Below are 23,461 nucleotides of genomic sequence, written 5' to 3'. Positions count from 1 at the left end.
CGATTTATTTATGTAATTTGGGAGGCAGTGACCTTCCTTCTCGCCTGCCACCCATGATGAGTTGTCCCGTGGAGGCAACGTGGAGGAAGACTTTCTTCGCATGTATCAATAATCCTGAGAAGTATATATTTTTCCGAATCCAAATTCCATCCTTCTGCAAATGTTGGCTTACTTACAAATGTACGGTGTTCAATTATGACCATCATTTACCGGTTCTTAAAGCCGCTCGCTGCCACAGCCTGAATTCGGCCTGTTGACAACATTTGATGGCATTGCAGGCGAATACAAGTAATAGAAGATCATTTTGCAAGCTTAAACACTTAAGGCAAAGATGCCTAATTTAGCAAAACCTCCTAACATTCAGCAAGTGCAGCAGTCTAGCTTTTTTCTAATTCCGAAAGTTCTACACAATCACTCCACATTCCAGCATGCATCAAGTCCCACTTCAAATTGGACAATTGGGCGAGAACGCTGGGTCCAAGGCCTTCAAGTTGACTGAGTTGGGCTACTATGTATGCTAGTTCCTCCTTGCGACGTGTCGCGGTTGCGACTGACGCTGGTTGGTGTGGCTGCAAGGATGGTGAAGGGGGTGGAGGTGGTGGAGGTGGTGGAGGTGGTAGTGGAGGTGGAATCTGCAGAAGGGATGGCGTTAAGGAAGGTCGTGGTCGGCGTGTACATGGCCGTGAAATTGGTTTGAATGACATTCGTGGAGGGCAGGGTGGCACTACCGGCTCAGGAATTTCCTGCTGAGGGTTTCGGTAAAAGCGGAATTGGTCAGGCTCTCTGTGACACCCAGGTTGAGCCTGGAGAACTCCTGTCACGGCAATATTTCGACTGTATTGTTGCCGGCGACCACGGTCGTACTGATCCATCAAGCTTGTTGTAGAATCAAAAACAACTTGGACGACGTTGAGGTCGTTTTTGGGCACTATGGTATTATTAGCATGTTTTTGATCATCGGTAAAAAAAAATGTACCTTTGGGCATCTTCAACGACAACTATTGTTGTGAATACTGTCATGGCTAGTGCAGACATAGGAGATAGTCCGACTGCCAGAGAATTCTAAGTTCCATTCCAAAGTATTTAAACTTAGGCAACAATCGCGCCAGAGCCTGCATGTGGCTATATGTAACATTACAAAGTTTAAAGAGACGCCAGGACCAAACACATACAACAGCCTAGAATCGCGACAGTAATCGGCCCGATGCAATCACGAGCATTACCATGCTGAAACCGAGTAGAGCAAACGTACATCATTGGAACTCGTGTTATTGCACTGAAAGCCTTTGCGATCACAGTGCACTCGATCATTGGACACACTGGAGATGCCGAATGACTTTTTTCAGATCTCGGGATGACACAGTCTGCGAAGCGCTGCGATCTGTCAGTCGAAACATTCGAAACTCTAGGAAAAATTCATGCAAACCTTCATTATCTCTGTGACAAGAAAGCTACCAAAGCCGATAAGTCCACTCGTCGTTGTCATGCTCATATGCACACCCGTGAAGGGACTGGCATTGATCTCGAAGTCACGTGTGACCTTGAGGAAAACTTTGCCTGGGTGCCACCGCTTGCTGCCGAGCCTGCACATTTAGACGACAGCTTAGCTGGTCTGGAAAGTATCTTACCTGATAATGTGGCCATTGAATTTGCTGCCTTCGAGAAGCGAGCAAGTGAGGAAGAATTCGAAAGTGTCGATGGAAAGGAAGTGTTAGAAGGGCGTGCCTTTGATTTCAAGGAGTTACTGACCTTGCATGATGGGCGCCGTTTGCATGCATGAAGATTACGACACACCGCTGTTTTTCCTGCTTGAGTAACGCACTCAGTGCTTGAGCAGCACATGCTGAATTAATGTATGTCTTGACCGGAGGGTACAGAACAGGCGCTGCTATACCAGATGTCAGAACATGGTCATGAGCATTGGCATATACGGAAACTTACTGAGGCCAAGATGATGCCCATGTATCTCGAAGGCAGCCTCCTCATCAGCTCATTCCTCAACAGTACCAGGCAATGTCCAGGCAAGATCCTTTATGACAGCCCACAGATAATGTACCGCGTCGGACGATATGGTGGGGCAGGATGCAATGAGAAAGGTGGTGGGCAACGAGGGAGACACGGGAGGGACTGCAGGCAATGAGAAAGGTGGCGTGCAAACAAGAGAAGCGGCGGGCAACGAGAGAGGTGGCGGGCAATGAAGGAGCCGGCGGGCAAACCTGAACAGACCTCCCCCGGTAACTCTGTCAGAAAAATCTAAACTTACCTTGGAAGGCTTCTATATTTAGACATTATTTCGGCACCTTCCAAGGGCATTGATGTGTAAGCAATGCTTACATCCGGCTGTTCCCGTCTGGCATTCTCAGATCCGTCTTTGCCATGGCCATCAAGTGAGTCACTGTGAGTGTTATCTATTAGTGCATTGCGAATCTATTTAATGTTAGAACTTCTGCGAATCAGTCATGTACCAACACTCAGAAAGCTATCGACTGTCGTGGTCTCTCCGGAACACAGTAGCCCATCAGCAATCGTACATGGCATCAAGGTTCTGAATGGTCTCGCAAAGCACCTCCGCGCTAAGTACTTCCAGGATAATGCTGTGGGCCTGTCATCCAAACATCACCTTCCTCAGCAGGCCCTGTTTCATTGACATGATAAGCTACTTGAGAGATGCCTTGTGAGTTGATTTGTATTCGGTACTTAATTGCCCATTGACTCGATATCGTAGGTTTCATAGCAATTTTTGCTTGTGTATTGATTACAAGCTCCAGTGGGCGAAGCTGGAGGACTCCGTCAACTCCACTTCCAATTGGGATCGCCTTGCTACCGCATTTTCTCACTTTGGCGTGAAGGTGTTGTCGCGGACCAAAGGTTTGTACTTCTCTCAAGTTTAAAAAGAATCGTCAGATCTGTGACAGCCTTACAGAGACCTAAACACCACAGCGGTATATGAAGAGACTATTTGGAGCTCGAATTATCGCACAACAAATCAAATTGTGGCATTCATGCAACTACTACCATCAATTACAAACAACTTCATTCACGTCTCATCGAGTTGAGTGACCTCATGGATCGCACGGAGAATTATGCTGTGCCGACCAAGATCTTCTTTGATCTTACCCAGAGCCTTGCGCATGACCGCAACCTCCTCTGTGACCTTAGCTAGGGATTGAACTAATCCCCCTTCAAACAATTCGGATTGTGTTCCAAGCTTCTTACGCTTAGATGGCGGAGGTTCGCTGGCAGGAACTGATGCTACCTGTGCATTGGTAACGTCCCGGAAGAGGCTACGAGGAGTCTGCATGCGATGGTGAGTGAATCATTCAAATGATCGATGAAACGGAATACTCACATCATTCTCATCACGTATCTTTCGTTTTGAACTTAACACATCGACATTTTTGTGGTCATGATTACCAGAATTCAATGTCTGCAATTACACACGTCAGAATATCCTCGTATAATCTGAATGTCAGACCTACCTCTAGGTCTGGATGTGAGGGTGAGGGGTATTTGTACCTTCTCGTCTCCTCATAATTATAGCAGCCGCAGGAATATACAGGAGCGCCTTGCCCACCCACGCCAAATCCATTGCAGGAGTCCTTGTGGCTTTCTGGAGTAGAACACCTTGATTGATCGTCTCCTTCGTTTCCCCTTTGGGCCTCAATCTTGAAGCTATTGTTCATCAAGATGTCTTCAGCTCCATCGTTGAAATCGGAAGGACGGGAGTCCATGCTACGAGAATCCCAGTCAGAGTCGGATGTCATGTTTCTTGCTGAGAAGTCTTCGAAGGGGTAAGTTATTTAAATCACATTCATTATGGCTCCCACGTCCTGATTAGGAATTGTTGCCTTATATAGAGGACATACTAGCACGCGCCATACTCATCTGGCCGTAACCTACGCTAGAGAGGAGAGTAGTGACAATTTGAATTACCGCCTTACTCCGCCCAAATGCATTTAATATTTCAATATGACTGATTGTTTCATCACAGCTCAACCTCGTTTAACTGTTAAACTCCCTCACGATGTCTTTGTCACCAGTTCCATCGTCACTTCCCAAAGATATTTTCATGTCTCTCTATGAAGGGGCGCCCAACAATCAGGCAAACGTACTAGCTGCTGAGCGCAAACAAGAGTTACAATCGTTTTTGGTACAGAGTTCTTTCAAATTTCACTTATTCGTAGACACTGAGAAATCTGACGTAGATGACGCTTGATGGAATCGACTTGGAGGAGGATGAGGAGGATAGATTTTTCACCCAGCTTACCGTTGACACTGTATTCGCAAGTCATGCTGCAGCGAAGAACTGCGTTCGCCAGTATACCCAACTGTTGAGGCTTCTGAGGCGGGAGGAAGTCCTATGGGCAGAGAGAGTTGCGAAAGCACAATTTGCATTGCCCGGATACAAGCCTCGATGGTCAGACTCTTCGGATTCTGAGTAGTCTTGAACCCACCACATCTGCCACGGCTTCGTCTGAGTCGTGGATCGGTTCCATTTTATATTAATATTTAGTAACAGAGTTCCCGCACAATTCTCTCAAGCATAGCTGGCCTTGTTTTTGTTTTCCACAATACTACTTCAAGTGTACTGCTATGTACTGGGTTTTGATCATACAGCGTATCATTGATGAATTGATGAGCCTTGGGCTTGTCACTCTTCGCTTAAACCTTCTGCGCTGGTATGTGACAAATATGGTAAATGAGGATGCTGATAGGTATTAATTTACTGCAGATGAGCACTTGGCAGTGCTTGTTCTTTCTCATCATTCATGCGGCAACCGTTATAGTAGCAGAATGCACCCACCTCGAGTGTCTGGAATTCTGTTTATCATTTTCGTCCTTCTAATGGTGTCCTGCGGTGCATTGTGTTGTTTATGGGAAAGAGACACGGACTTTCGCGGACTTGACAGGCATTGCACTACGTGCAAGTATTACCAGAAGGAAAGCAAGTTAGCCGCAGAGAAGAGGCGGGACTGGGCAAGGGAGTCAGTATCGCAAAATTTGCGCTCACAGCTTACTGCAAGTGGCGGCAATGCTTGTGTAGGTCATGATACTACTAGCCTATGACTTGATTTATCTTCCAATCCTTAGCTTGCACCGATCCAATCTACGAAGATTCGTTCCATAAAACCTATCGCCCATTGCGAATCCGTAGGATGTCTGCCATCAGAGCCTGTCAACCAAACCATTGACAGCATCGCTTGCACGAGCGCATCGTCCTTTGCATTCCAGGACTCGGACGTTGCCATGGAAGATGCTACTGAACGAGATCATGATATTTCAGGTGTGTACTATGGTGACCTTTGTTACGTCTTTATCTTATAAATTAGTAGTAGACTCAGGCCAGTATCACTCGCAGTGTACACTTAGGTCAATCCCAAGATCTTTCGACGATTTTCTACCTGCCGACGAGGACGTCAACCCTTCTAATTCCTTTGGGAACAATCCATCTACTCTCCCTGACATCCAGAATCTACCATAACACAGAATTCGAAGAATTCTTTTGACGCTGCGCGACTCTCTTCAAACGGCCTTCACTGCGATCGGACTCTGTCGCAAATATCCTAGGCGCCCGTCGTTTGAGCCCGATAAATTCATCCCATCCTCGCTACTAGCTACATCCTGTCCAAGAACTACTGATGCCCACGATACTCTGGTACATGATCCATCCCATGGGGTCTCTGCGCCACCTTATCCCTTCTCTAATATGACCACCTACCGTCTTATGACATGGATGAACTCCAGAAGCCACCAGAAATCAGAGGCAGAAGTAATGCGTCTTGTCAAAGATGTTATGCAGGCGAAGGACTTTAATCTCAAGGACCTAGATGAATTCTCGGTTAGAAAGAGTTTACGCGTGTTGGATAACCACGACGGGAACGGTACGGTCACCTTTCTGGACGACTGGTTGGAGACGAATATCACCCTTGAAATACCTACAAGGTCGAAAGAGGACCCATCTACGTCATTCAGCATCCCCGGATTTCATTACTGCCCGCTTGTGGCAGTGATTTGTTCCGTGTTCGCTGATATTCAAGCCAGTGCATACTATCTGTTTCCTTTCCAGCGCATCTGGAAGGACCCCCTAGACGACCATCAAGAGAGAGTGTTTGACGAGCTCTACACTTCTGACTCCTGGATGGAAGCCCAGGACAACCTGCAGAGGCAGCCAAGAGAGCCTGGCTGCTCGCTTGACCATGTTATTGCCGGACTCATGTTCTTCTCCAACGCAACACATCTTGCAACTTTCGGAACGGCCAAAGCCTGGCCCCTTTACTTATACTTTGGAAATCTAACGAAGTACGCACACTCAGCACCCAAATCTGGCGCATGCCATCTTGTCGGGTTTTTACCTTCTGTAGGTGAATTGCATCCTGTGTTGTTCTTCTCTCTCATGTTCTGATTTTAGCTTCCAGATAACATCAAAGATGTTTTCAGCAGCTTACATCGAATATCGAAAAGCAGCATAGCAGCGCTTCATGCGCATTGTTGCCGCGACTTATTTCATGCATGCTGGAAACATCTCTTGGACGCAGAATTTGTTCATGCCTATCACCATGGAATTGTGCTCCAGTGCCCAGATGGAGTATTGAGAAGGGTATTTCCACGTATCTTCACTTACTCGGCTGATTATCCAGAAAAGTGCGTCATTTTTCTTGTTTTTCATTGATGTACCAACTTTTGTTCCAGGGTTCTAATAGCTACAATCAAAGACATGGGCTTTTGCCCTTGTCCGCGGTGTCTCCTGCCAAAAGCTTCGTTTGATTTCCTGGGTTTGTTGAGAGATATACAAGGTCGTCTAGCTAACCTTAGATCCTACTGTCTGGAGAATGTTACCAAGGCCCGCAGCTTCATCTATAGCGAGCTAAATACCGTTGATGGCTCAAAGGTACGGACGACCCTTGGCGAAGGATCCTGGGTACCAACCGTGGTGAGTGTTTTCGGAATCCCCTCAGAATTAGTACCTAATTTTCGAACCAGAACACTTTTGTAGAAAAATTAGGACCTCTCAGATTCGACGCATTTCGCATGCTTGTAGTAGATTTCATGCATGAATGTGAATTAGGTACATGGAAGGCACTATTCACACACATGATCCGTCTACTTTATGCCCTTCCCGGCGGTGACCGTCTGGTTGCAACTCTGGATAGCAGGTTCGTCCCACACTGCTCTTGTTTTTACTCAAAGTGATAGTGTTTAACTTAGATTTCGTGATGTCCCTTCATATGGCAATGGGGTTATTCGCAAATTTGCTAACAACACCTCCGAAATGAAAAGGCTCACAGCACGAGACTTCGAAGATATTTTGCAGGTGTGTTTACTGGTTCAGTTATCGATATGCGCTATTTTTCATCTTTCCTCAGTGTGCAATGCCGGTCTTTGAAGGCCTTTTCCCAAGTGACCACGACGCCATCATACAAACACTTCTCTACAGGTTTGCCCAATGGCATGCCCTCGCCAAACTAAGGCTGCATTCCGAGACCACCTTGACACTTTTAGATAAGACTTTCAAGAGGCTGTCCCATCAACTGCGGAGGTTCCAAGATTTCACATGTGCCACCTTTGCCACACTAGAGTTACCAAAAGAAAAGGCCGCTCGCAAGTGCAAGGTCACCCGTGAACGCTCGTGCGCCGACACTGCGAACGCTGGGAGTGGTGGTCGAAAGGGCAAGAAATTTAACCTGAACACCTACAAATTTCACGCTATGGGGGACTATCTACACTCAATCCGACTCTTTGGGACCACGGACTCCTTTACATCGCAAATTGTACGTAGTCTCTACTTCATATGCATATTTCAATCTGATCTCTGGCCAGGGAGAGTTGGCACATAGAGCACTCAAGGCGTTCTATCCGTTGACCAGCAAGAAACTCAATACCTCAGCTCAACTTGCTAAGCATGAACATCGACAATGAGTCCTTCAGCAAGTCGCAGGACAGAATTTACACACTACGGAACAGCCGATCAACTTGCCTGCAGAGTTGAAGGACCACCATTATATAGCAACCTTGAGCTGCAACAATCCGTTGGAAATGTTCAGTTTTCTTCGAGATCATGATAATGATCCAGCTGTAACAGTATGTGGCGCTCTCCTTGAATCATGAGGAGATGGAGGTCGGTGAGGACACGGACAATGATGAGGACGAGGAAGATGATTACATGATGTCTTTTTGATTCATAGCTTAATACATACATATACTAAAGTCATACTAAGGACTACCAGCATGCAATATGATATTTCGACACATCCAGCTGTATTAATTAAGGTTTCATTCATTTGTGTGTATTTGGCTGCTCTGTCTTATCGATGTCCAGGTTGATCGATGCATGTTTGCTCAGTCTCCCTACATTGACATCTCCGAGTCCACCATTTGTGATTGAGGCACCATGTACTAGTAAGGTTCCATCGCGCTCCAAAATAGTTCTCATGATTTTGACATACATTTTACAGGGCTTTACACAATGCTCCATGCTAGATGATTCTACCCTCATCAGGGACTCAGACTTCAGTCAAAATCATCGCTTCTTAATCAATGTAATGATGCATGGTTCTCACATTTTCTTCTGTTACATCCACCGATATGGGGTGATTTGGACTATAGGTAATTATTTAATTTGTGGGGCAGGTTTTGAATTATCTCCCTTCTCACACACTGCCGCAGTGACCGTGGGAAGTTGTTTCATGCATGCTGGTGGTGGAAGACTTTCTTCGCATGTATCAACAACCCCGAGAAGTACATACTTCCATCCCTTTGCAAGTGTTGGCTTACTTACTTTCAGGCTTGATTGTGGCTAAGGTGAGACTCGGAGGTCACAAGACAAACACAAGGCAGGCAAGATAGCAGAGAGACCTTCCCAGAGTTGGGTAGCAACAATGGATTTTGCAATTTCTGGCTAGTGACTAGAGTGTGCTGAGGTGGGAATGTACAGGGTTCAATCACAACTATTCACCAGTTGAACCCGCTCGCCGCCACAGCCTGAATTCAGTCTGTTGATAAGATTTGATAACCAACTTGAAGGCAGATACGAGCGTCGCGAGACGCTGGGGTCGGGTTTCATCTCTTGATGCACCCAGTAAGTAATTTTACCATAACTTATGTCTGAATTGTCACTTCAACTGCCTATAGGACTTACTTTACAGCAACTTGAAGGTCAAACCACGGACTGCGGTAACCACATCCTGCACTAGGCGCATTCAACATTTTTAATTATATGCCAAATAGTGAGTGATTTGCTTACACTGATTCATCATCGCACCATTACTGAGGGTTTTTTTGTTACTGTCCTGAAGTTGCGCACGCATTAGTGATGAGCACGGGCTACTTCCGTATATCATCATTGGCCCGAGTCCACTCGCTGGTTTTGCGCCCTCTGTTGTTCATCTAGACCCATGACATAGGGCGTCTTTTCTCCCTTCAAATGGAATCATGGTGTGTACAGATAGGCATTCTGAGATCTTACAAGAAGTTCTCAGCGGCATACGTGTCATCAAGTTCTTTTCTTGGGAAGTTCCATTTATGAGATGGCGTACGTGAAAGTCTCTCTCATTGCCTCATACCCGCACCCTCTTCATCTTGAGAGTCGGATGGATGCTTTTGCTGTTTTCCTCCCAGTTCTCGCTTCTATTCTTGTCTTTGTCGCATATTCATTGACCCTGTTAAACATGATTCGCTTGCCTTTGATGTTCTAACGTGTCGTTTATTACCATTTGAAGTGCAATCTCACATATTTTTTTCAGCCTTGTCCCTGAGCAGCATTGCTCATATCCTCAGCATGCGATCGACTGCTGAATGTTCAAAGCAAAATTGGCAAGAAGGTAATGTTTGTTCTTCACCTTGCATGACTACTAACTGATTCTTTTGCATAAGGTATCTCATTCTCTGGCTGCCAACAGCAGTGTATCAACATATGTTGCGCCATCTACTACAACACTGGCATTTGAATATTCGATGATCTGTTCTAGATGCACATATCGGAAAAGCAGTTTTTGCATGTCGATGTTTTTTCCTGCTGAAGCTCGTGATGTAAGTTTCGTTTATGGTCAAACTGTGTCAAACTGACCAGAAGGGGAAGGGATGGAAAAAGAAATCCAACTACATCGAAGCCACGTCGCCCGGTCTTCGCAAACTCTCCATTCTGACCTTCGACTCCGCGCCGATACACGTGTACCATTCAAATTGACAAGGAGACCCTGAAGAATAAGGCACTCGTGTGAGATTATAGCGGATATACTGGAAACACCCGCCGAATACCGATGTGACAGGTTCGAACTCTTGTCGCATTTGTAATATTGCTTGGATATGAACACTAGTTCATTTGAGCTTTTCGTGCTCAAGCGCAGGATCATGAAGCCTTGCTGGCTTTCCATAACCAAAGTTGCCCAGAACAAACATGTAAGGAAGTGCACGACCCCTGCCTTCAATTGATGATATATTCATGCAGATCTCATGGCGCAGGCTCGAAGCCACTACCCTAAGAACGTGACACTCATGAGAGATATACGACCCGTGACACACAACTTCCTACTTATCTTCGCGATGATTGACAATGGTGCGTACTGCAAGACTCGTTATTGTTAGAGAGACGGGCTCTGGAGCGCTCACCTTGCTGAAGAATATTCTAATTTGATGGCACATTATGTCGTTCAACTTGATAATCCTACACCTCCGAATAACTCCGTGCTCTGTGTACCTTTCGACCGCCTCCCTGCGAAAGTTGAAGCCTAGGCACAAGCAGATGGAAAGGCATAATATCAACAATGAAGAACGAGCGGATACTCTTCAACAGCTTGCTCGGTGGCTTTTTACTTCAATTGCAATGTTTCCTAATTATTGACCAGATATCTTAGAATCACGCTGCACAATGCAGACCCCAATGTTATTGTTGACTTTCTCGGTGTCTCCCTTGATGTCCTCAGCAGAGTAAAGGACCTCAAGGTGGAGTACTGGTCACACCTCGAGTGGCTCAGGTGCTTGATATAAGACGTCAGGGCACCAAAATGCATTTTTCAACTAAGCACCTGTTTTGTGACCTCGCCAGCGACATTTGCCTCTGGCAAGACAGCTCACAAACCTTACTGGCAACGCATGGTGAGTTCCTTCGGTCAGCGATTTGGTAATTAAGTGAGCTTCATCTCAGGAACAAGACGCTGAATGGTGGTCAGGCTAAGCAGAACGAGTACATTCTTCTGCATGAGTTCCACCGCCTGAAGTGCATCTATCCTGATAAGACATACCACAAGAAAGCGCCGGGCGGGGTCGGGAACAAAGGCAAATGGGACAACTTCAAGGGTGGTCTCGTGTTTGAGCCGAAGCGTAGTCTTTGGGACAAGTGTATCGTCATACACATCAACTCGCTGTATCCGAATATCATCCAGGAGTATAAAATTGACTTCACTACCCTCGAGTGCTTGCAGGATGTAAGTGACTAGACTCGTGTTCATGCTTTGATGCTGACACCTAAATGCAGGATGACAATGTCAAGGTACCAGACCCACCGCTACCTGAGGTACCTCGGGGCGTCCTTCCGCGTCTTATTGCAACACTGGTCAACTGACAGTGTCTGGTGAAGTCACTTATGAAGGATCGTTCTTTGTCGCACACAAAGCTACTGCAGGTTCGACAGTCGATGCTGTCCCATTGACTACTTTACTCACGCTTGATCTTTATCACAGTATGACTCATCAAACAACAAGCATTGAAACTGACGGCGAATAATATGTGCAGCTGTCTTGGTTTCGAGTACTCGCGATTCTAGACCAAGCCTCTTGCTACGCTAACTACTTTCAAGGGTCGTGAGATCCTGACGCACACCAGGGAGCTTTCCAAGAGCTTACAACTAGACATAAGTACACCTCTGATACATGTTGAAAGATTTCTCTGACTCATCATAGGTTGCCTACAGCAATACTAATTTTTTATTCGTCAACTTCAACGTGACAGCTTTCTGAGGCGCTCAAAAATTTTGCCAAGTTCAAGAAAGCTGTCAATGGTCGATACAAACTCCTCGAGATAGACCTCGACGGCCTCATTGTGCCTCTCTTACTCTTGCAGAAAAAGAAATATGCAGCCTTGAAGTTGGAGGAGGGATCACGGACATCCACGGAAGTTCAAGGTCTCGATATGAAGCATCAAGAATACTGCTGCAAATCAATAGAGATTGTGGTAGACAACATTCATGAGTATCTTAATAGCATCGGTGAAAGTGTTCATGGTGGAAAGGTCATGTCATTTCGCAACGTCTCCAGCTCCTCAAGCGACTGGTGGTCAGCTTACTGCTGCACCAGGTCCTCAGGCCTCAGGATCACATAATTCAGTACTTTATTTCCGACTTAGACGGACAGCCAAAGGTTGAGAATCTCCCCAGTTAGACGGGCCATCCTAGGTCGGCCCATACGCAGATAGGGCGGGTGGGCCAGCCATGAAGGCAATCCTCGGTGGTGACGGGTGGGCCAACATCATGCAGTATTATTTGTAGGCTGGGGTAATGGTCAATAGACCAGTGGGCCAGCCATGGAAGGACCGGAGATAGGGCGGGCGGGCCAGCATGAAGGCAATCCTCGGTAGTGACGGGTGGGCCAACATCATACAGTATAATTATGAATTATTTGTAGGCCGGGGTAATAGTCAATAGACCAGTGGGCCAGCCATGGAAGGACCGGAGATAGGGCGGGCGGGCCAGCCATGAAGGCAATCCTTGGTAGTGACGGGTGGGCCAACATCATACAGTATAATGATGAATTATTTGTAGGCCGGGGTAATAGTCAATAGACCAGTGGGCCAGCCATGGAAGGACCGGGAGGGATACAGAAGAAGCATGCATTAATATATTGGGCCAGGATGTGTGCTGCTGGGGTACCGGCTGGGCCCAAAAGTATTTTTGGACAGGGAATGACAGCCCCTTATACCCGGTACAGGCGGATGGGCCCAGATATGGACCCAACCATTCCAAGGTCCTCATCAATGATGGTTGGGCCGACGTACCCGAGACCAGCAGATGGGCAGGCAGTTGTACCCGGTATTGGCGGATGGGCCCAGATGTGAACATGACCATACCCAAGGGTCCTCACAAACTTTGATTCCGAGACTGGCTGACAGGCACGTCCTCCGTTAATTATGGGTAGGCTGGCACCTGAGCCCGGCGGACGGCACCAGACCAATGCTGTGAATACCGGATTCGCATAGGTATGGTGTCCCAGACATATTGCACATCTGAACAGTTGCATTCCCTTGTGTGTGCAATCATGTCGGTCGCACATCCGGTCCTTGATGGCGGATCTTCCGGATACATACATCAATGCCAGTTTGGATGCTCCAGCTGACACAACATCGCTTTGTATTGACTTGCATGCGCAGTCGGTTGGTTGAGCTACCGAATTTATACCCCAACAGAGATCCGGTATCATTCGGACACGACTCAGATCAACTTATCCGATATGGTAAATAAGATGCGATCGAATCGGTCCGCCGAACGGGAGTGGCGGGAGTGGCTGGAGTGTCTGCGCCCCGAGCAGCCGGTGCAGATTACTGATCCCAACTTCCACACCGACACTGGTGGTTGGGCTGAGGTGTGAGGTCCATAGAGATGAGCAGGCCCAAAATGTGTGACCGGGTGGGCCTGCATGCTCGAGGGTGAGAATGGGCCAGGCGGATTTGCGAAAATTGTGACGGATGGGCCCAGCTAGCATGTATGCATATATGGGTGGGCCCGGCTTGTAGGCATGCTCGGGAAAAGGGCAACGGATGGGCCCAAAATGTGCGAGGATAGGCCCAGCGGATTGCATGTAATCTTGAAAATCATGACGGATGGGCCCACCGTGGATTTGATCTCAGAAAAGGCAAATTGGCCCAGTGCATATGCAGATGTGGTCTCGGAAACAGTGACGGATGGGCCCAGTCCGCTGTGTTTGGACTTGGAAAAGGCAACGGACGGGCCCAGTCCCCCATGGGTATAATAACGTCGGGTGGAGTCTCGGGGAAGGCTATGGATGGGCCCAGAACATGCTGATTTGTTCGCGAAAATGGTGGCAGATGGGCTGAATGTGCTTGGAAGGGACTCAGGAATAGACCCTTCCACCCATGATTGTGGAATCGGAAAGGGTGACGGATGGGCCCGCTCATCTTATATTGCCGAGAATGGTGGAGCCCGTAGATTTGGTCTCGGCGAAGGCGACGGGTGGACTCAACTTGTGTGTATTCCTGAGAATGGTGACGGATGTGTGCAGCATATATGTTGCATGCTGGCAAGGGGCTACAGATGGACCATCCGACATATTCCATGGGAGTGCTCGCTGGGGAAATGTCTGACAGCGGCCAGGTTCTATATGAACCCATCGGTTGTGGGCATTCCGACAACTGTGGAGAGTCATATGCGTGAACCGAGTGTAGGACTATTGTAGAGAACCACCACGGCTACCATAGGCTAAACCCTTTGGATCTACATCGGCAAAGGCCCTATCTACCATTGCTTCTGGAAGATCCTGCACGGTTGTAAGGTACTGTCCACTCTGAAATCATTTTATCGCTGCCTCCGCTGAGAATGAGGTCATGTATTCCATCTATGTACGGTAGAATCCTCACTGAGACTTGTGAGAACGCTTGTGTCATCGGCAATAATCGAATTGGCTAGCTACAACACAACAGATACTAATCTATGTCGCCATTCTCCCGAAGTCATTGTATGATAGCTTGATGATCAAAAAAACAGACTGGTGTTACAATCGCTCTACTTTCTTTACTGCTCACGTATCTGCCATTATGCCTTACATTCTTAGCAGCTTAGCTTTCCTTTCTTGGTCTTACTTCCGTATTCGACCTTTGTACTATTATCTCACCGTAGCCTTGGTCCATGCGCATATGGTTTCCTATTTAAGCACGTGTACTTCACTTAGAAACGTCACTTCAATCTTACTAGGTTTTACCCTGAAAACTTCCTTCGCTTAAGACCACCAATCTTAAGACGTCTGAACCGATCTCTTAGTCAAAGCACTCCTTTGACTAAGTCTACGAACCTCTTCTTATTTGAAGAGCTATACAAGACCTCAACAACGTGAACGCTCTGTTGAGCCTTTGTTGTTAAGAACTATCCTAGTTCGTAACAAAAGATTGAAGTCGAGAAAGACACCTATATCCATACGTGTCAAAGAAACTTCGAAACCAGAACAGAAAGATCCTGACTGAGCAAGACAGCTAGTGCAGGCGAAGAAAAAGGCGACAACCTGACTTCACTCACCCCTACCTTCCAAGCCCTGAACCTTGGTACTCCTGTACCACCATTGAACATGTCGGCCTCATCCAAGATAACAGAATTCAAGATCAACCATCCTCCTACATTTGATGGCGACAGAGACAAGTCCAAGTCATTCATGCTCTCATGCAATGCTTACATTGATATCAACTCGGAAATCTATAAAACCGACGCTCAGAAAGTGATCTTCATCTCCTCGTTCATGAACGAAGGAAACGCTAGGTCATGGAAAGAAGAATTCCTCGCAGATGCCCAATTCATCGACTCAACCGGACAAAAGAAGGGCTATGGAACCTTGAAAGAGTTTAACGAAAGCTTTGACAAAGCCTTCGGACCGATTGACCCATCTGGGACCGCATTGGCACGACTCCTGGAATTAAAACAAGGCCCAGAAGGCCTGCAGACGTACATTGCAGACTTCAAAAGGTTGCTTGCCCAAGCAAAGATCAAAGAAGAACATATGATGATCTATCATTTCGAGAACGGCCTCAACGGAGGACTTCTAACCAAAATGTTCAACGCAGGAGGGGTACCCAAGAACCTTGATGACTACATCGCTGCAGTAGTCGATCTGGATAATTGCTACGCAAGATTGCTAGCTCGGAGAAACAGGTTTCCTTCCCGACAAATCCAGAAGAAGAACGGTCGCGGAGATCAAAGATATATCCCCGCCAGAGATAGGGATGCCATGGTTATTGATCGGATCACCGACGAAGCCAAGCAAGAATACATGAGGACAGGAAAATGTTTCAACTGTCACCAGATCGGACATCGGGCACGGGAATGTCCGCAGAAGAAGAAAGCCCCCTACCCAGCAGTGAGGAAGGTAGAGGAAGAAGAAGAAGCTAGAAGAATTGATGAGGATTTTTAAACAGGAGACCTATATCGACGATAGCATCTCCAGCAAAACCTGTACGCCTAATACGAACAGTTGGTGAAAAGAAAGAACTTCGTGTCCCCATAACCCTCGTATCCCGAACGCGTCAGAAAAATGTCGAAACCACCGCAGTAATTGACTCCGGAGCATCAGGAACCTATATCTCTGAGGACTTCATAAAGAAACATAACATTGGAACCAAGAAACTCGAAAACCCTTTTTACATTAAAACCGCCGATGGAAGCTACTTCAGCAGCGGACCAGTAGAACGGTACTGCACGCTGATCGTCCAAATCGACCAAAGGATGATGGTAGGAAAATTCAACATTACCAAATTAGGAGACAAGGACCAGATCCTACTAGGGATCCCCTGGCTTCGAGCCATGAACCCCGCTATAGACTGGACCGAACAGACGGTATCCCTTCCAGCAACAGAAAAATCTGCCGAAATCGAGAAGTATGTCAAGCAAACCTCTCGACCACAGAAAACCTTCTTCACTAAAAGGTTCTATACAAAAGAAGACGCTTGGAGTACGTCACCATCATCCCTAACCGAACTTACGGACGAAGGAGAATATCTCCGACAAGTCGAAGAATCTTCCAAGTTTAGTAACAAAGCACAGGAGTTCGCCTCTGAAGAAAAAGAGAAGAAGAAAAAAACTTTTGAAGAATTGGTACCGAAGTATCTCCATGATTTCTCTGATGTATTCGCAAAAAACGGATTGAACGAACTACCCCCCAAAAGACCCGGTATCGACCATCGTATCGAAACGAAGCCCGGATTTATTCCCAAGACGTCCAAAATTTACCCCCTTTCCTACAACGAACGAAGCGCAGTAAAAAGATTTATCGAGGAAAACCTTGCCAAAGGGTTCATCACGAAATCTAAATCCCCTCAAGCAAGCGGATTCTTTTTCGTAGGAAAGAAAAGCGGAGAACTCAGACCATGCCAGGACTACCGCTTCTTGAATGACCAGACTATCAAAAACGCGTACCCCCTGCCACTCCCATCATCCTTGGTTGAACGGTTACATGGCGCAAAGATATTCACAAAAATTGATATTCGATCCGGATACAATAACATTCGGATTCATCCGGATGACAGGTGGAAAGCCGCGTTCATCACGGAAGAAGGACTGTTTGAACCCACGGTCATGTTCTTTGGATTATGCAATTCCCCCGCCACTTTCCAAGCGTATATGAACAATACGTTCAGAACTGAACTCAACGAAGGATGGCTCGTCATCTACATGGACGATATGCTCATCTTCTCCGAAACAACCACCGAACACCAACAACGAACCCGCATTATTCTAGACAAACTTCGAAAAGAAAAATTATTTGTTAAACCGGAGAAATGCACGTTCGATGCGGAAGAAGTGGAATATCTTGGAATGATTATCAAACCAGGAAGTGTAGAAATGGATAGAGGGAAGACGGCAGGCATCAAAGACTGGCCCACCCCTGAAACAGTAAAAGATGTTCGATCTTTTTTGGGCTTTTGTAACTTCTACCGAACCTTCGTTTCCCACTACTCGGATATAGCTCGACCCCTTATCGACCTAACGAAGAAGGATGTCTCATTCTCTTGGACGCCCCTGTGCCAGCAAACGTTCGAGAAGCTAAAAGAATGCTTCACTTCACACCCTGTTCTTCAGAACCCTGATCCCCACCATCAATTCGCCATCGCTACGGATGCTTCTCTTGTCGCATCAGGAGGAGTATTGCTGCAGACTGACACTAATGGCGTCTATCACCCGTGTGCATACCTATCGCAGTCGTTCAGTCCTGCTGAAAGGAATTACCCCATTCATGATCGCGAGCTGTTGGCTATTATCCGCGCCCTCACCCATTGGCGACACTACCTCGAAGGACATCCACAACCGGTTATTGTGTTTACTGATCATATGAACCTCCTCTATTTTGCAAAAGCAGAACGCCTATCCAGAAGACAGGCCAGATGGCAACTACTCCTCACCTCTTTCGACTTAAAGTTATATCACATTCCCGGTACAAAATTAGCAGTTCCGGATGCCCTTTCTCGCCGGCCGGACCATGGCGACGGATCGGGAGATAATGCTGACGCCGTCCTCCTTCCTGATTCCATGTTTATCCGCCTAATCGATGATGAATTACGAACAGCTATTGCTTCCACCGCACCCCTTGACAACCCCCTCTTCTCTGCCGCGCAAGATGCCCTTAATGGCCTATGTTTGCCTCCTATGAAATCATCGCTTAGCGACTGGCGTATCGCAGATGATGTTCTGTTCTACAAAAATAGAGCTTATATCCCTCCCGCACATCGACCGCAGTTACTCCGGAAGCATCATGATCACCCTTCTGCAGGACATCCCGGACGTTTTAAAACCGAAGAACTCGTCAAGCGGGAAGCCTGGTGGCCCGGTATGGGCACTTATATCCGCAATTACGTCGATGGCTGCGCTACTTGCCAACAGATGAAGGTGGACACTCACCCTGTGACTCCACCCCTACACCCTATCAGTACTATGGCTACTCGCCCTTTTTCCCAGATCTCTGTCGATCTCATTACTGATCTCCCCGTTTCATCTGGCTTTGATAGTGTCATGGTCGTGGTAGACCACGGGCTTAGTAAGGGGGTGATCATTACTCCTTGCCATAAAACAATTACCTCGGAAGGAGTGGCGAAGCTATTTTTAAAACACGTTTTCAAAAGATTTGGTCTCCATGACAAAGTAATCTCCGATCGTGGACCACAGTTCTTATCCAGATTCTCGATCGAACTTGCGCGACTCCTAGATTATTCTTTAGCCCCCTCCACTGCCTACCACCCACAAACCGACGGACAGACCGAACGATTAAACCAGGAACTCGAGACGTATCTTCGAATGTATTGCCAGAACAATCCTTCTGAATGGGTGGAACATCTCCCCATGGCAGAATTTGTTCACAATCACAGAAGACACTCCGCAAAAGATGCATCCCCTTTCTTTATCATGATGGGATACGAGCCGAAAGCTCTCCCACACTTACTTCCGGAATCGGACGTTCCTGCTGCTGAGGAACGAGTCAGAATTCTTCAAAAGATAAGAGAAGAAGCTGTCTCCTGTCATAACATTGCTATGCAACGCATGGCGGAAAGATCCTTCGGACAGAAGTACGAACCATGGAAAGTCGGAGATAAGGTATGGCTGTCCGCTGCCAATCTCAGACTAAAGCTCCCATCCCGGAAACTGGCACCCAAGAGATACGGCCCGTTCACTATCACGGCCGTACTATCCGCTATCACGTTTACGCTCCAGTTACCGCTGCAATGGAAGATCCACCCTACGTTCCACGCTTCGCAACTATCCTCCTATCGCGAAAATGACGTACATGGTCCGAACTTCCTAGAACCACCACCTGATATTCTCGAAGAAGAAGAAGAATATGAAATAGAAGCAATCCTCGCACATAAAGGAAACGGAAATCGCCGTCGATATCTCGTATCATGGAAGGGGTATTCTTCAGCTAGCAACGAGTGGATCCCCGAAAAGAATCTGGAAAATGCCGAAGAAACCCTTAGAGCCTATAAAGCCAGAAACGCGCTTTGAGGTTACTCAGTACCTCGACGACATCATTCTTACCCAAATACAAAACCTACAAACAGAATGCCCTTCCCCACATCCACCTACACGCTCCCATACCACTCCACCTTCGATACTGCCCCCCTTGATTCCAATGACGAACGATACGAGACCTTCATCACCCAAGCTGAAGACCTCACCCTCATCGAGGCAGCACTCCTTTGCCCCCAACATGCTATTGAACTCACCAGAGTTCTCTTCGGAAGAAACGCCCATTCCATTAACCTCCTCATCAACATCATCCGAGCCACTGAAATCATCGAGCGAGTCTGCCGCCTCGTCGAAGACAACACAGTTCGCCACAGCCTCATGCATATGCAGAGGCGCATACGCAACTTTGCTTTGCGTCTTATTCCTGAGGAAGTTAAGGATGATATTAGAACAGTCATCCACATTGTCGCAGAACAGACCGCAGGAGTTGCTCGCCCGCCTTCTCCTACGAACCCCGCAACCACAGATGGAGTCCCTTCTCCCTCTTATCAAGACGCCGTACCTACTCTTCCCGCTAATGTTCCTAATGAGCTATTGGCTGCGGTCAATAATCTTGCGCAGACAACGGAAGCCATAATGGCGTCCCTAAGAGAAGAAAATCCCCAAGCAATTCCCATCCCCGCTCCCGCCGTAGAAACCATCGAACATCCCCCTCACCTTTATACTGCATTTTCCGCCACCCGCGAAGAAATCGCTGCTGACCCAAATCATCAGTACCTCTCACACTACGAGGTGCAAGATCTAGCCGACGCACTGGCTACACTCCATATTCATCCCCCGCTCGTCATCCCGAACTCATTATCTTCGCATACCTTTACGGATGGGATCGTACCGATACAAGCGTTGGGAAGAACCCAACCCGCCACTCCCGCTGAGCTAATCGCGGAGGCAGAGCGACAAGATGTCGCCGTCCACCATCCTATACGACGAACCGCCCCATCCAGAAAGAGAGTACGAGGCCAGCGTTCCCGTACTGATAAGGGGAAGAAACGCGCCACCAGCGCCGATGAAGCACTTAGCCCTAAACCGGGTCCATCGCCCTTACGAGCGACCTCCTCTAACCCCGATGAGAATCGTGTTTGCAGATACTGCAAGACGCTCGGGCATAGGCAAGTTCATTGTCCCGAATACTACTGCCGCGTCTGTCGAGAATTATCTCCAGGCCATCTTTCGCTCTACTGCCCGCACTACACTAGGGAATCCCCCACTTCCTTAACCTGGAAGGACGATGGATTCTACCAAACCCTCGCACTTTGGGAGAATGATTTGGATGACGCGTATGCCGCTCAATGTAGGGAAGAAGAAGCGCTCTATGAGTTAGAACACATGAAAGCCGGACCAGACGAAGGTCCAGATGCCCTAGATTACTCGGACGATCCTATCTACTACGCTAACCAGGATGATTGAATCCGGTGGCTTCAACCCTAGTAAGGGGGTAATGTTACAATCACTCTACTTTCTTTACTGCTCACGTATCTGCCATTATGCCTTACATTCTTAGCAGCTTAGCTTTCCTTTCTTGGTCTTACTTCCGTATTCGACCTTTGTACTATTATCTCACCGTAGCCTTGGTCCATGCGCATATGGTTTCCTATTTAAGCACGTGTACTTCACTTAGAAACGTCACTTCAATCTTACTAGGTTTTACCCTGAAAACTTCCTTCGCTTAAGACCACCAATCTTAAGACGTCTGAACCGATCTCTTAGTCAAAGCACTCCTTTGACTAAGTCTACGAACCTCTTCTTATTTGAAGAGCTATACAAGACCTCAACAAACGTGAACGCTCTGTTGAGCCTTTGTTGTTAAGAACTATCCTAGTTCGTAACAACTGGTAGTTACCAAATTGGTGATGCAACAAATTATAAATGAATCAAATGACCATCAGCGACCCTTCACTAAATATACGGCGGCACTTTGCAGCTGGCTCCCAAACATCTTGCTCAGGATGAAATAGATAATTCAGCATATCCAAGTCATGCTCCGCCACAATCTTCTGCCCATCCCACGCACTGTCAGGCCGTCGAATATCCTTCCGATTGACATACATAGGATAATGTGTCTGCTGGATTGGTCCAGCCCAATCGAAATCGAGCAGCATGAAGTGTTTGTCGTCCCGCACAACAAAATTGGTATCTCAAAGGTCGCCATGAACGTAGCCGTCATTGTGATTGTGTAACTCCCGGATGAGAGAGGTGATGGTCTCCTTCAGCGGCTGACGGTCCAAAACACTTATCTCACTGAGCAGTCGATATGAGCCAGGTCGTTGTGGAAAGCAATCATTATCAATATCAAGGGCATCCATAACCACCAGATTCCAGCCGCCGGGTAAAGAATTGTAGGCGATAAGTTTGGGGGCGTTCCCCTTGCTGGCACAGAATTCGTGAGCCTGAGGGGAATAGTGCCTGACAAACTTCATGCATATCTTGCTCCCAGCCGCATCGCCAACGGTTTCCCCGAAGAAAATAAGTCGATCCCTGAGGATTTGAGTCTCATCATACGAGAATTCCTGAATGAAACCGGTGGAATTGGTATAACTCCGAGGGTAGGGACATTTAAGATATGGATCTTCGGGTTCGAGGGTCGGGATTGGATGGGAGTATAGTTTGGTGAGTTTCTCGACGGCAATTTTGAGAGCCCCGAAAGTACGAGCTGCCATCACTTGCATGCGGAGGTCTGTTGAATGCCAAAACAGAGGAATGATAGGGACCAGGACATCAGACTAGACTTTTTCAGTGAAAACAGAGCCTGAAAAGCCGATGCATGCCCCTATTTGTGATCAATAAAAAGCTTCAGCAATTAATCTGGTGAAATGAACTAACCGAAGACAATAATATGGATGCATGGAATGAAAGACCGGAGCCTCGCCATCTCAATCTTCGAGTCTTCCATAAACTTGCGGTAGTACAACATCGCCTCCATGAACGGTTCGGCAGTGCCACTTCCGATCTCGTTCTTCCCCTCAATTATCATCAGCACAAACTGTCCATTGGTAGACAAAATATGTCTGTCCGTCGTACATCCGGTTGAGCCAACCATAGAAGCATTGAGTATAATACCGTAGTCACGGAGCACTTGCCGGAATGTATTCATCCGCGCGAGCTCATTGGGATAGAAGGAGGCCATCTTTTCCGAAAGTTGCAAAACAAAGTCGTTATCGTGGACAGTTGGTTCATACTTTTGACAATCATCCACGAACTCGGCGAAGATAGGCTCAAGAAGAGTAATGGGAACAGGGTCCGCGGCTCTGCGAGGACGGTTGCAAAGGTACTCTTGCTGGTCCTGCTTGGTTGAGAATGCAGATGGTTTTGCACCGGCCGACGGACTACCCGCGCCCTTCTTGAGATAAGCGATTCACCGATCAACAGCTGGAATTTGTCGTGCAATGGCAGGATGTTTTATGACGATATGAATGCATCCGCGCTCTATTCCATCCGCAAACACATCAGACAGCTCGGTTAACGGGTGCAGCTCGATGCCGCCGTCTATGATCGCGTTCCGTAAGTCTATATCATTCAAATTGATCTTGACCTTCCAAAATATCAGATTATTAACATTCAACCTTAGGCATCATATCACTCACCTTCCATAGCTCAAGACGGTCGGCGGCAACATGGTCAAACTCTGGCTTCTTGGCGACCTTGATAACATTTTTGAGGTCACCGACAGTCTTTGTCCGCTCAACGTCGACTGGGAAAATATGGCGAGAATCATCGCCGAAGACAATGCAGTTAAGTTCAGGT

At 47.2% G+C, this 23,461-nt stretch overlaps 5 protein-coding genes across 5 annotated transcripts; 3 read left to right on the top strand and 2 right to left on the bottom strand.

Annotated features, from left to right (window-relative positions):
* Window positions 1–1,336: 1,336 nt before the first annotated feature.
* Window positions 1,337–1,780, top strand: F5891DRAFT_971875 (uncharacterized protein; the record flags this gene model as incomplete). Its single annotated transcript, XM_041376361.1, has 1 exon — window positions 1,337–1,780. A coding segment is annotated over one exon (444 nt), but the record flags the coding sequence as incomplete, so codon positions are not given.
* Window positions 1,781–3,037: 1,257 nt separating this feature from the next.
* On the bottom strand, window positions 3,038–3,764 carry F5891DRAFT_990650 (uncharacterized protein; the record flags this gene model as incomplete). Its single annotated transcript, XM_041378091.1, has 3 exons — window positions 3,038–3,295; window positions 3,350–3,427; window positions 3,480–3,764. 3 exons carry the CDS (start codon window positions 3,762–3,764, stop codon window positions 3,038–3,040), a joined length of 621 nt encoding a protein of 206 aa, XP_041216194.1.
* A 305-nt stretch (window positions 3,765–4,069) lies between these two features.
* Window positions 4,070–5,482, top strand: F5891DRAFT_1203244 (uncharacterized protein; the record flags this gene model as incomplete). The annotated part of the gene is made up of 5 exons (XM_041368955.1): window positions 4,070–4,150; window positions 4,206–4,417; window positions 4,911–5,040; window positions 5,092–5,284; window positions 5,334–5,482. The coding sequence occupies 5 exons, from the start codon at window positions 4,070–4,072 to the stop codon at window positions 5,480–5,482; spliced, it is 765 nt and encodes a 254-aa protein (XP_041216193.1).
* A 5,565-nt stretch (window positions 5,483–11,047) lies between these two features.
* Window positions 11,048–11,432, top strand: F5891DRAFT_971877 (uncharacterized protein; the record flags this gene model as incomplete). The annotated part of the gene is made up of 2 exons (XM_041376362.1): window positions 11,048–11,091; window positions 11,141–11,432. Coding segments are annotated over 2 exons (336 nt in total), but the record flags the coding sequence as incomplete, so codon positions are not given.
* Window positions 11,433–21,855: 10,423 nt separating this feature from the next.
* On the bottom strand, window positions 21,856–23,406 carry F5891DRAFT_1203239 (uncharacterized protein; the record flags this gene model as incomplete). The annotated part of the gene is made up of 4 exons (XM_041368954.1): window positions 21,856–22,394; window positions 22,541–23,057; window positions 23,124–23,249; window positions 23,302–23,406. Coding segments are annotated over 4 exons (1,287 nt in total), but the record flags the coding sequence as incomplete, so codon positions are not given.
* Between the last annotated feature and the right edge of the window lie 55 nt (window positions 23,407–23,461).

Source organism: Suillus fuscotomentosus, assembly GCF_016647785.1.
Source record: "Suillus fuscotomentosus strain FC203 chromosome Unknown F5891scaffold_483, whole genome shotgun sequence".
NCBI classification, from domain to species: Eukaryota; Fungi; Basidiomycota; class Agaricomycetes; order Boletales; family Suillaceae; genus Suillus; species Suillus fuscotomentosus.
This window is presented reverse-complemented; position numbering and strand designations above follow the sequence as displayed.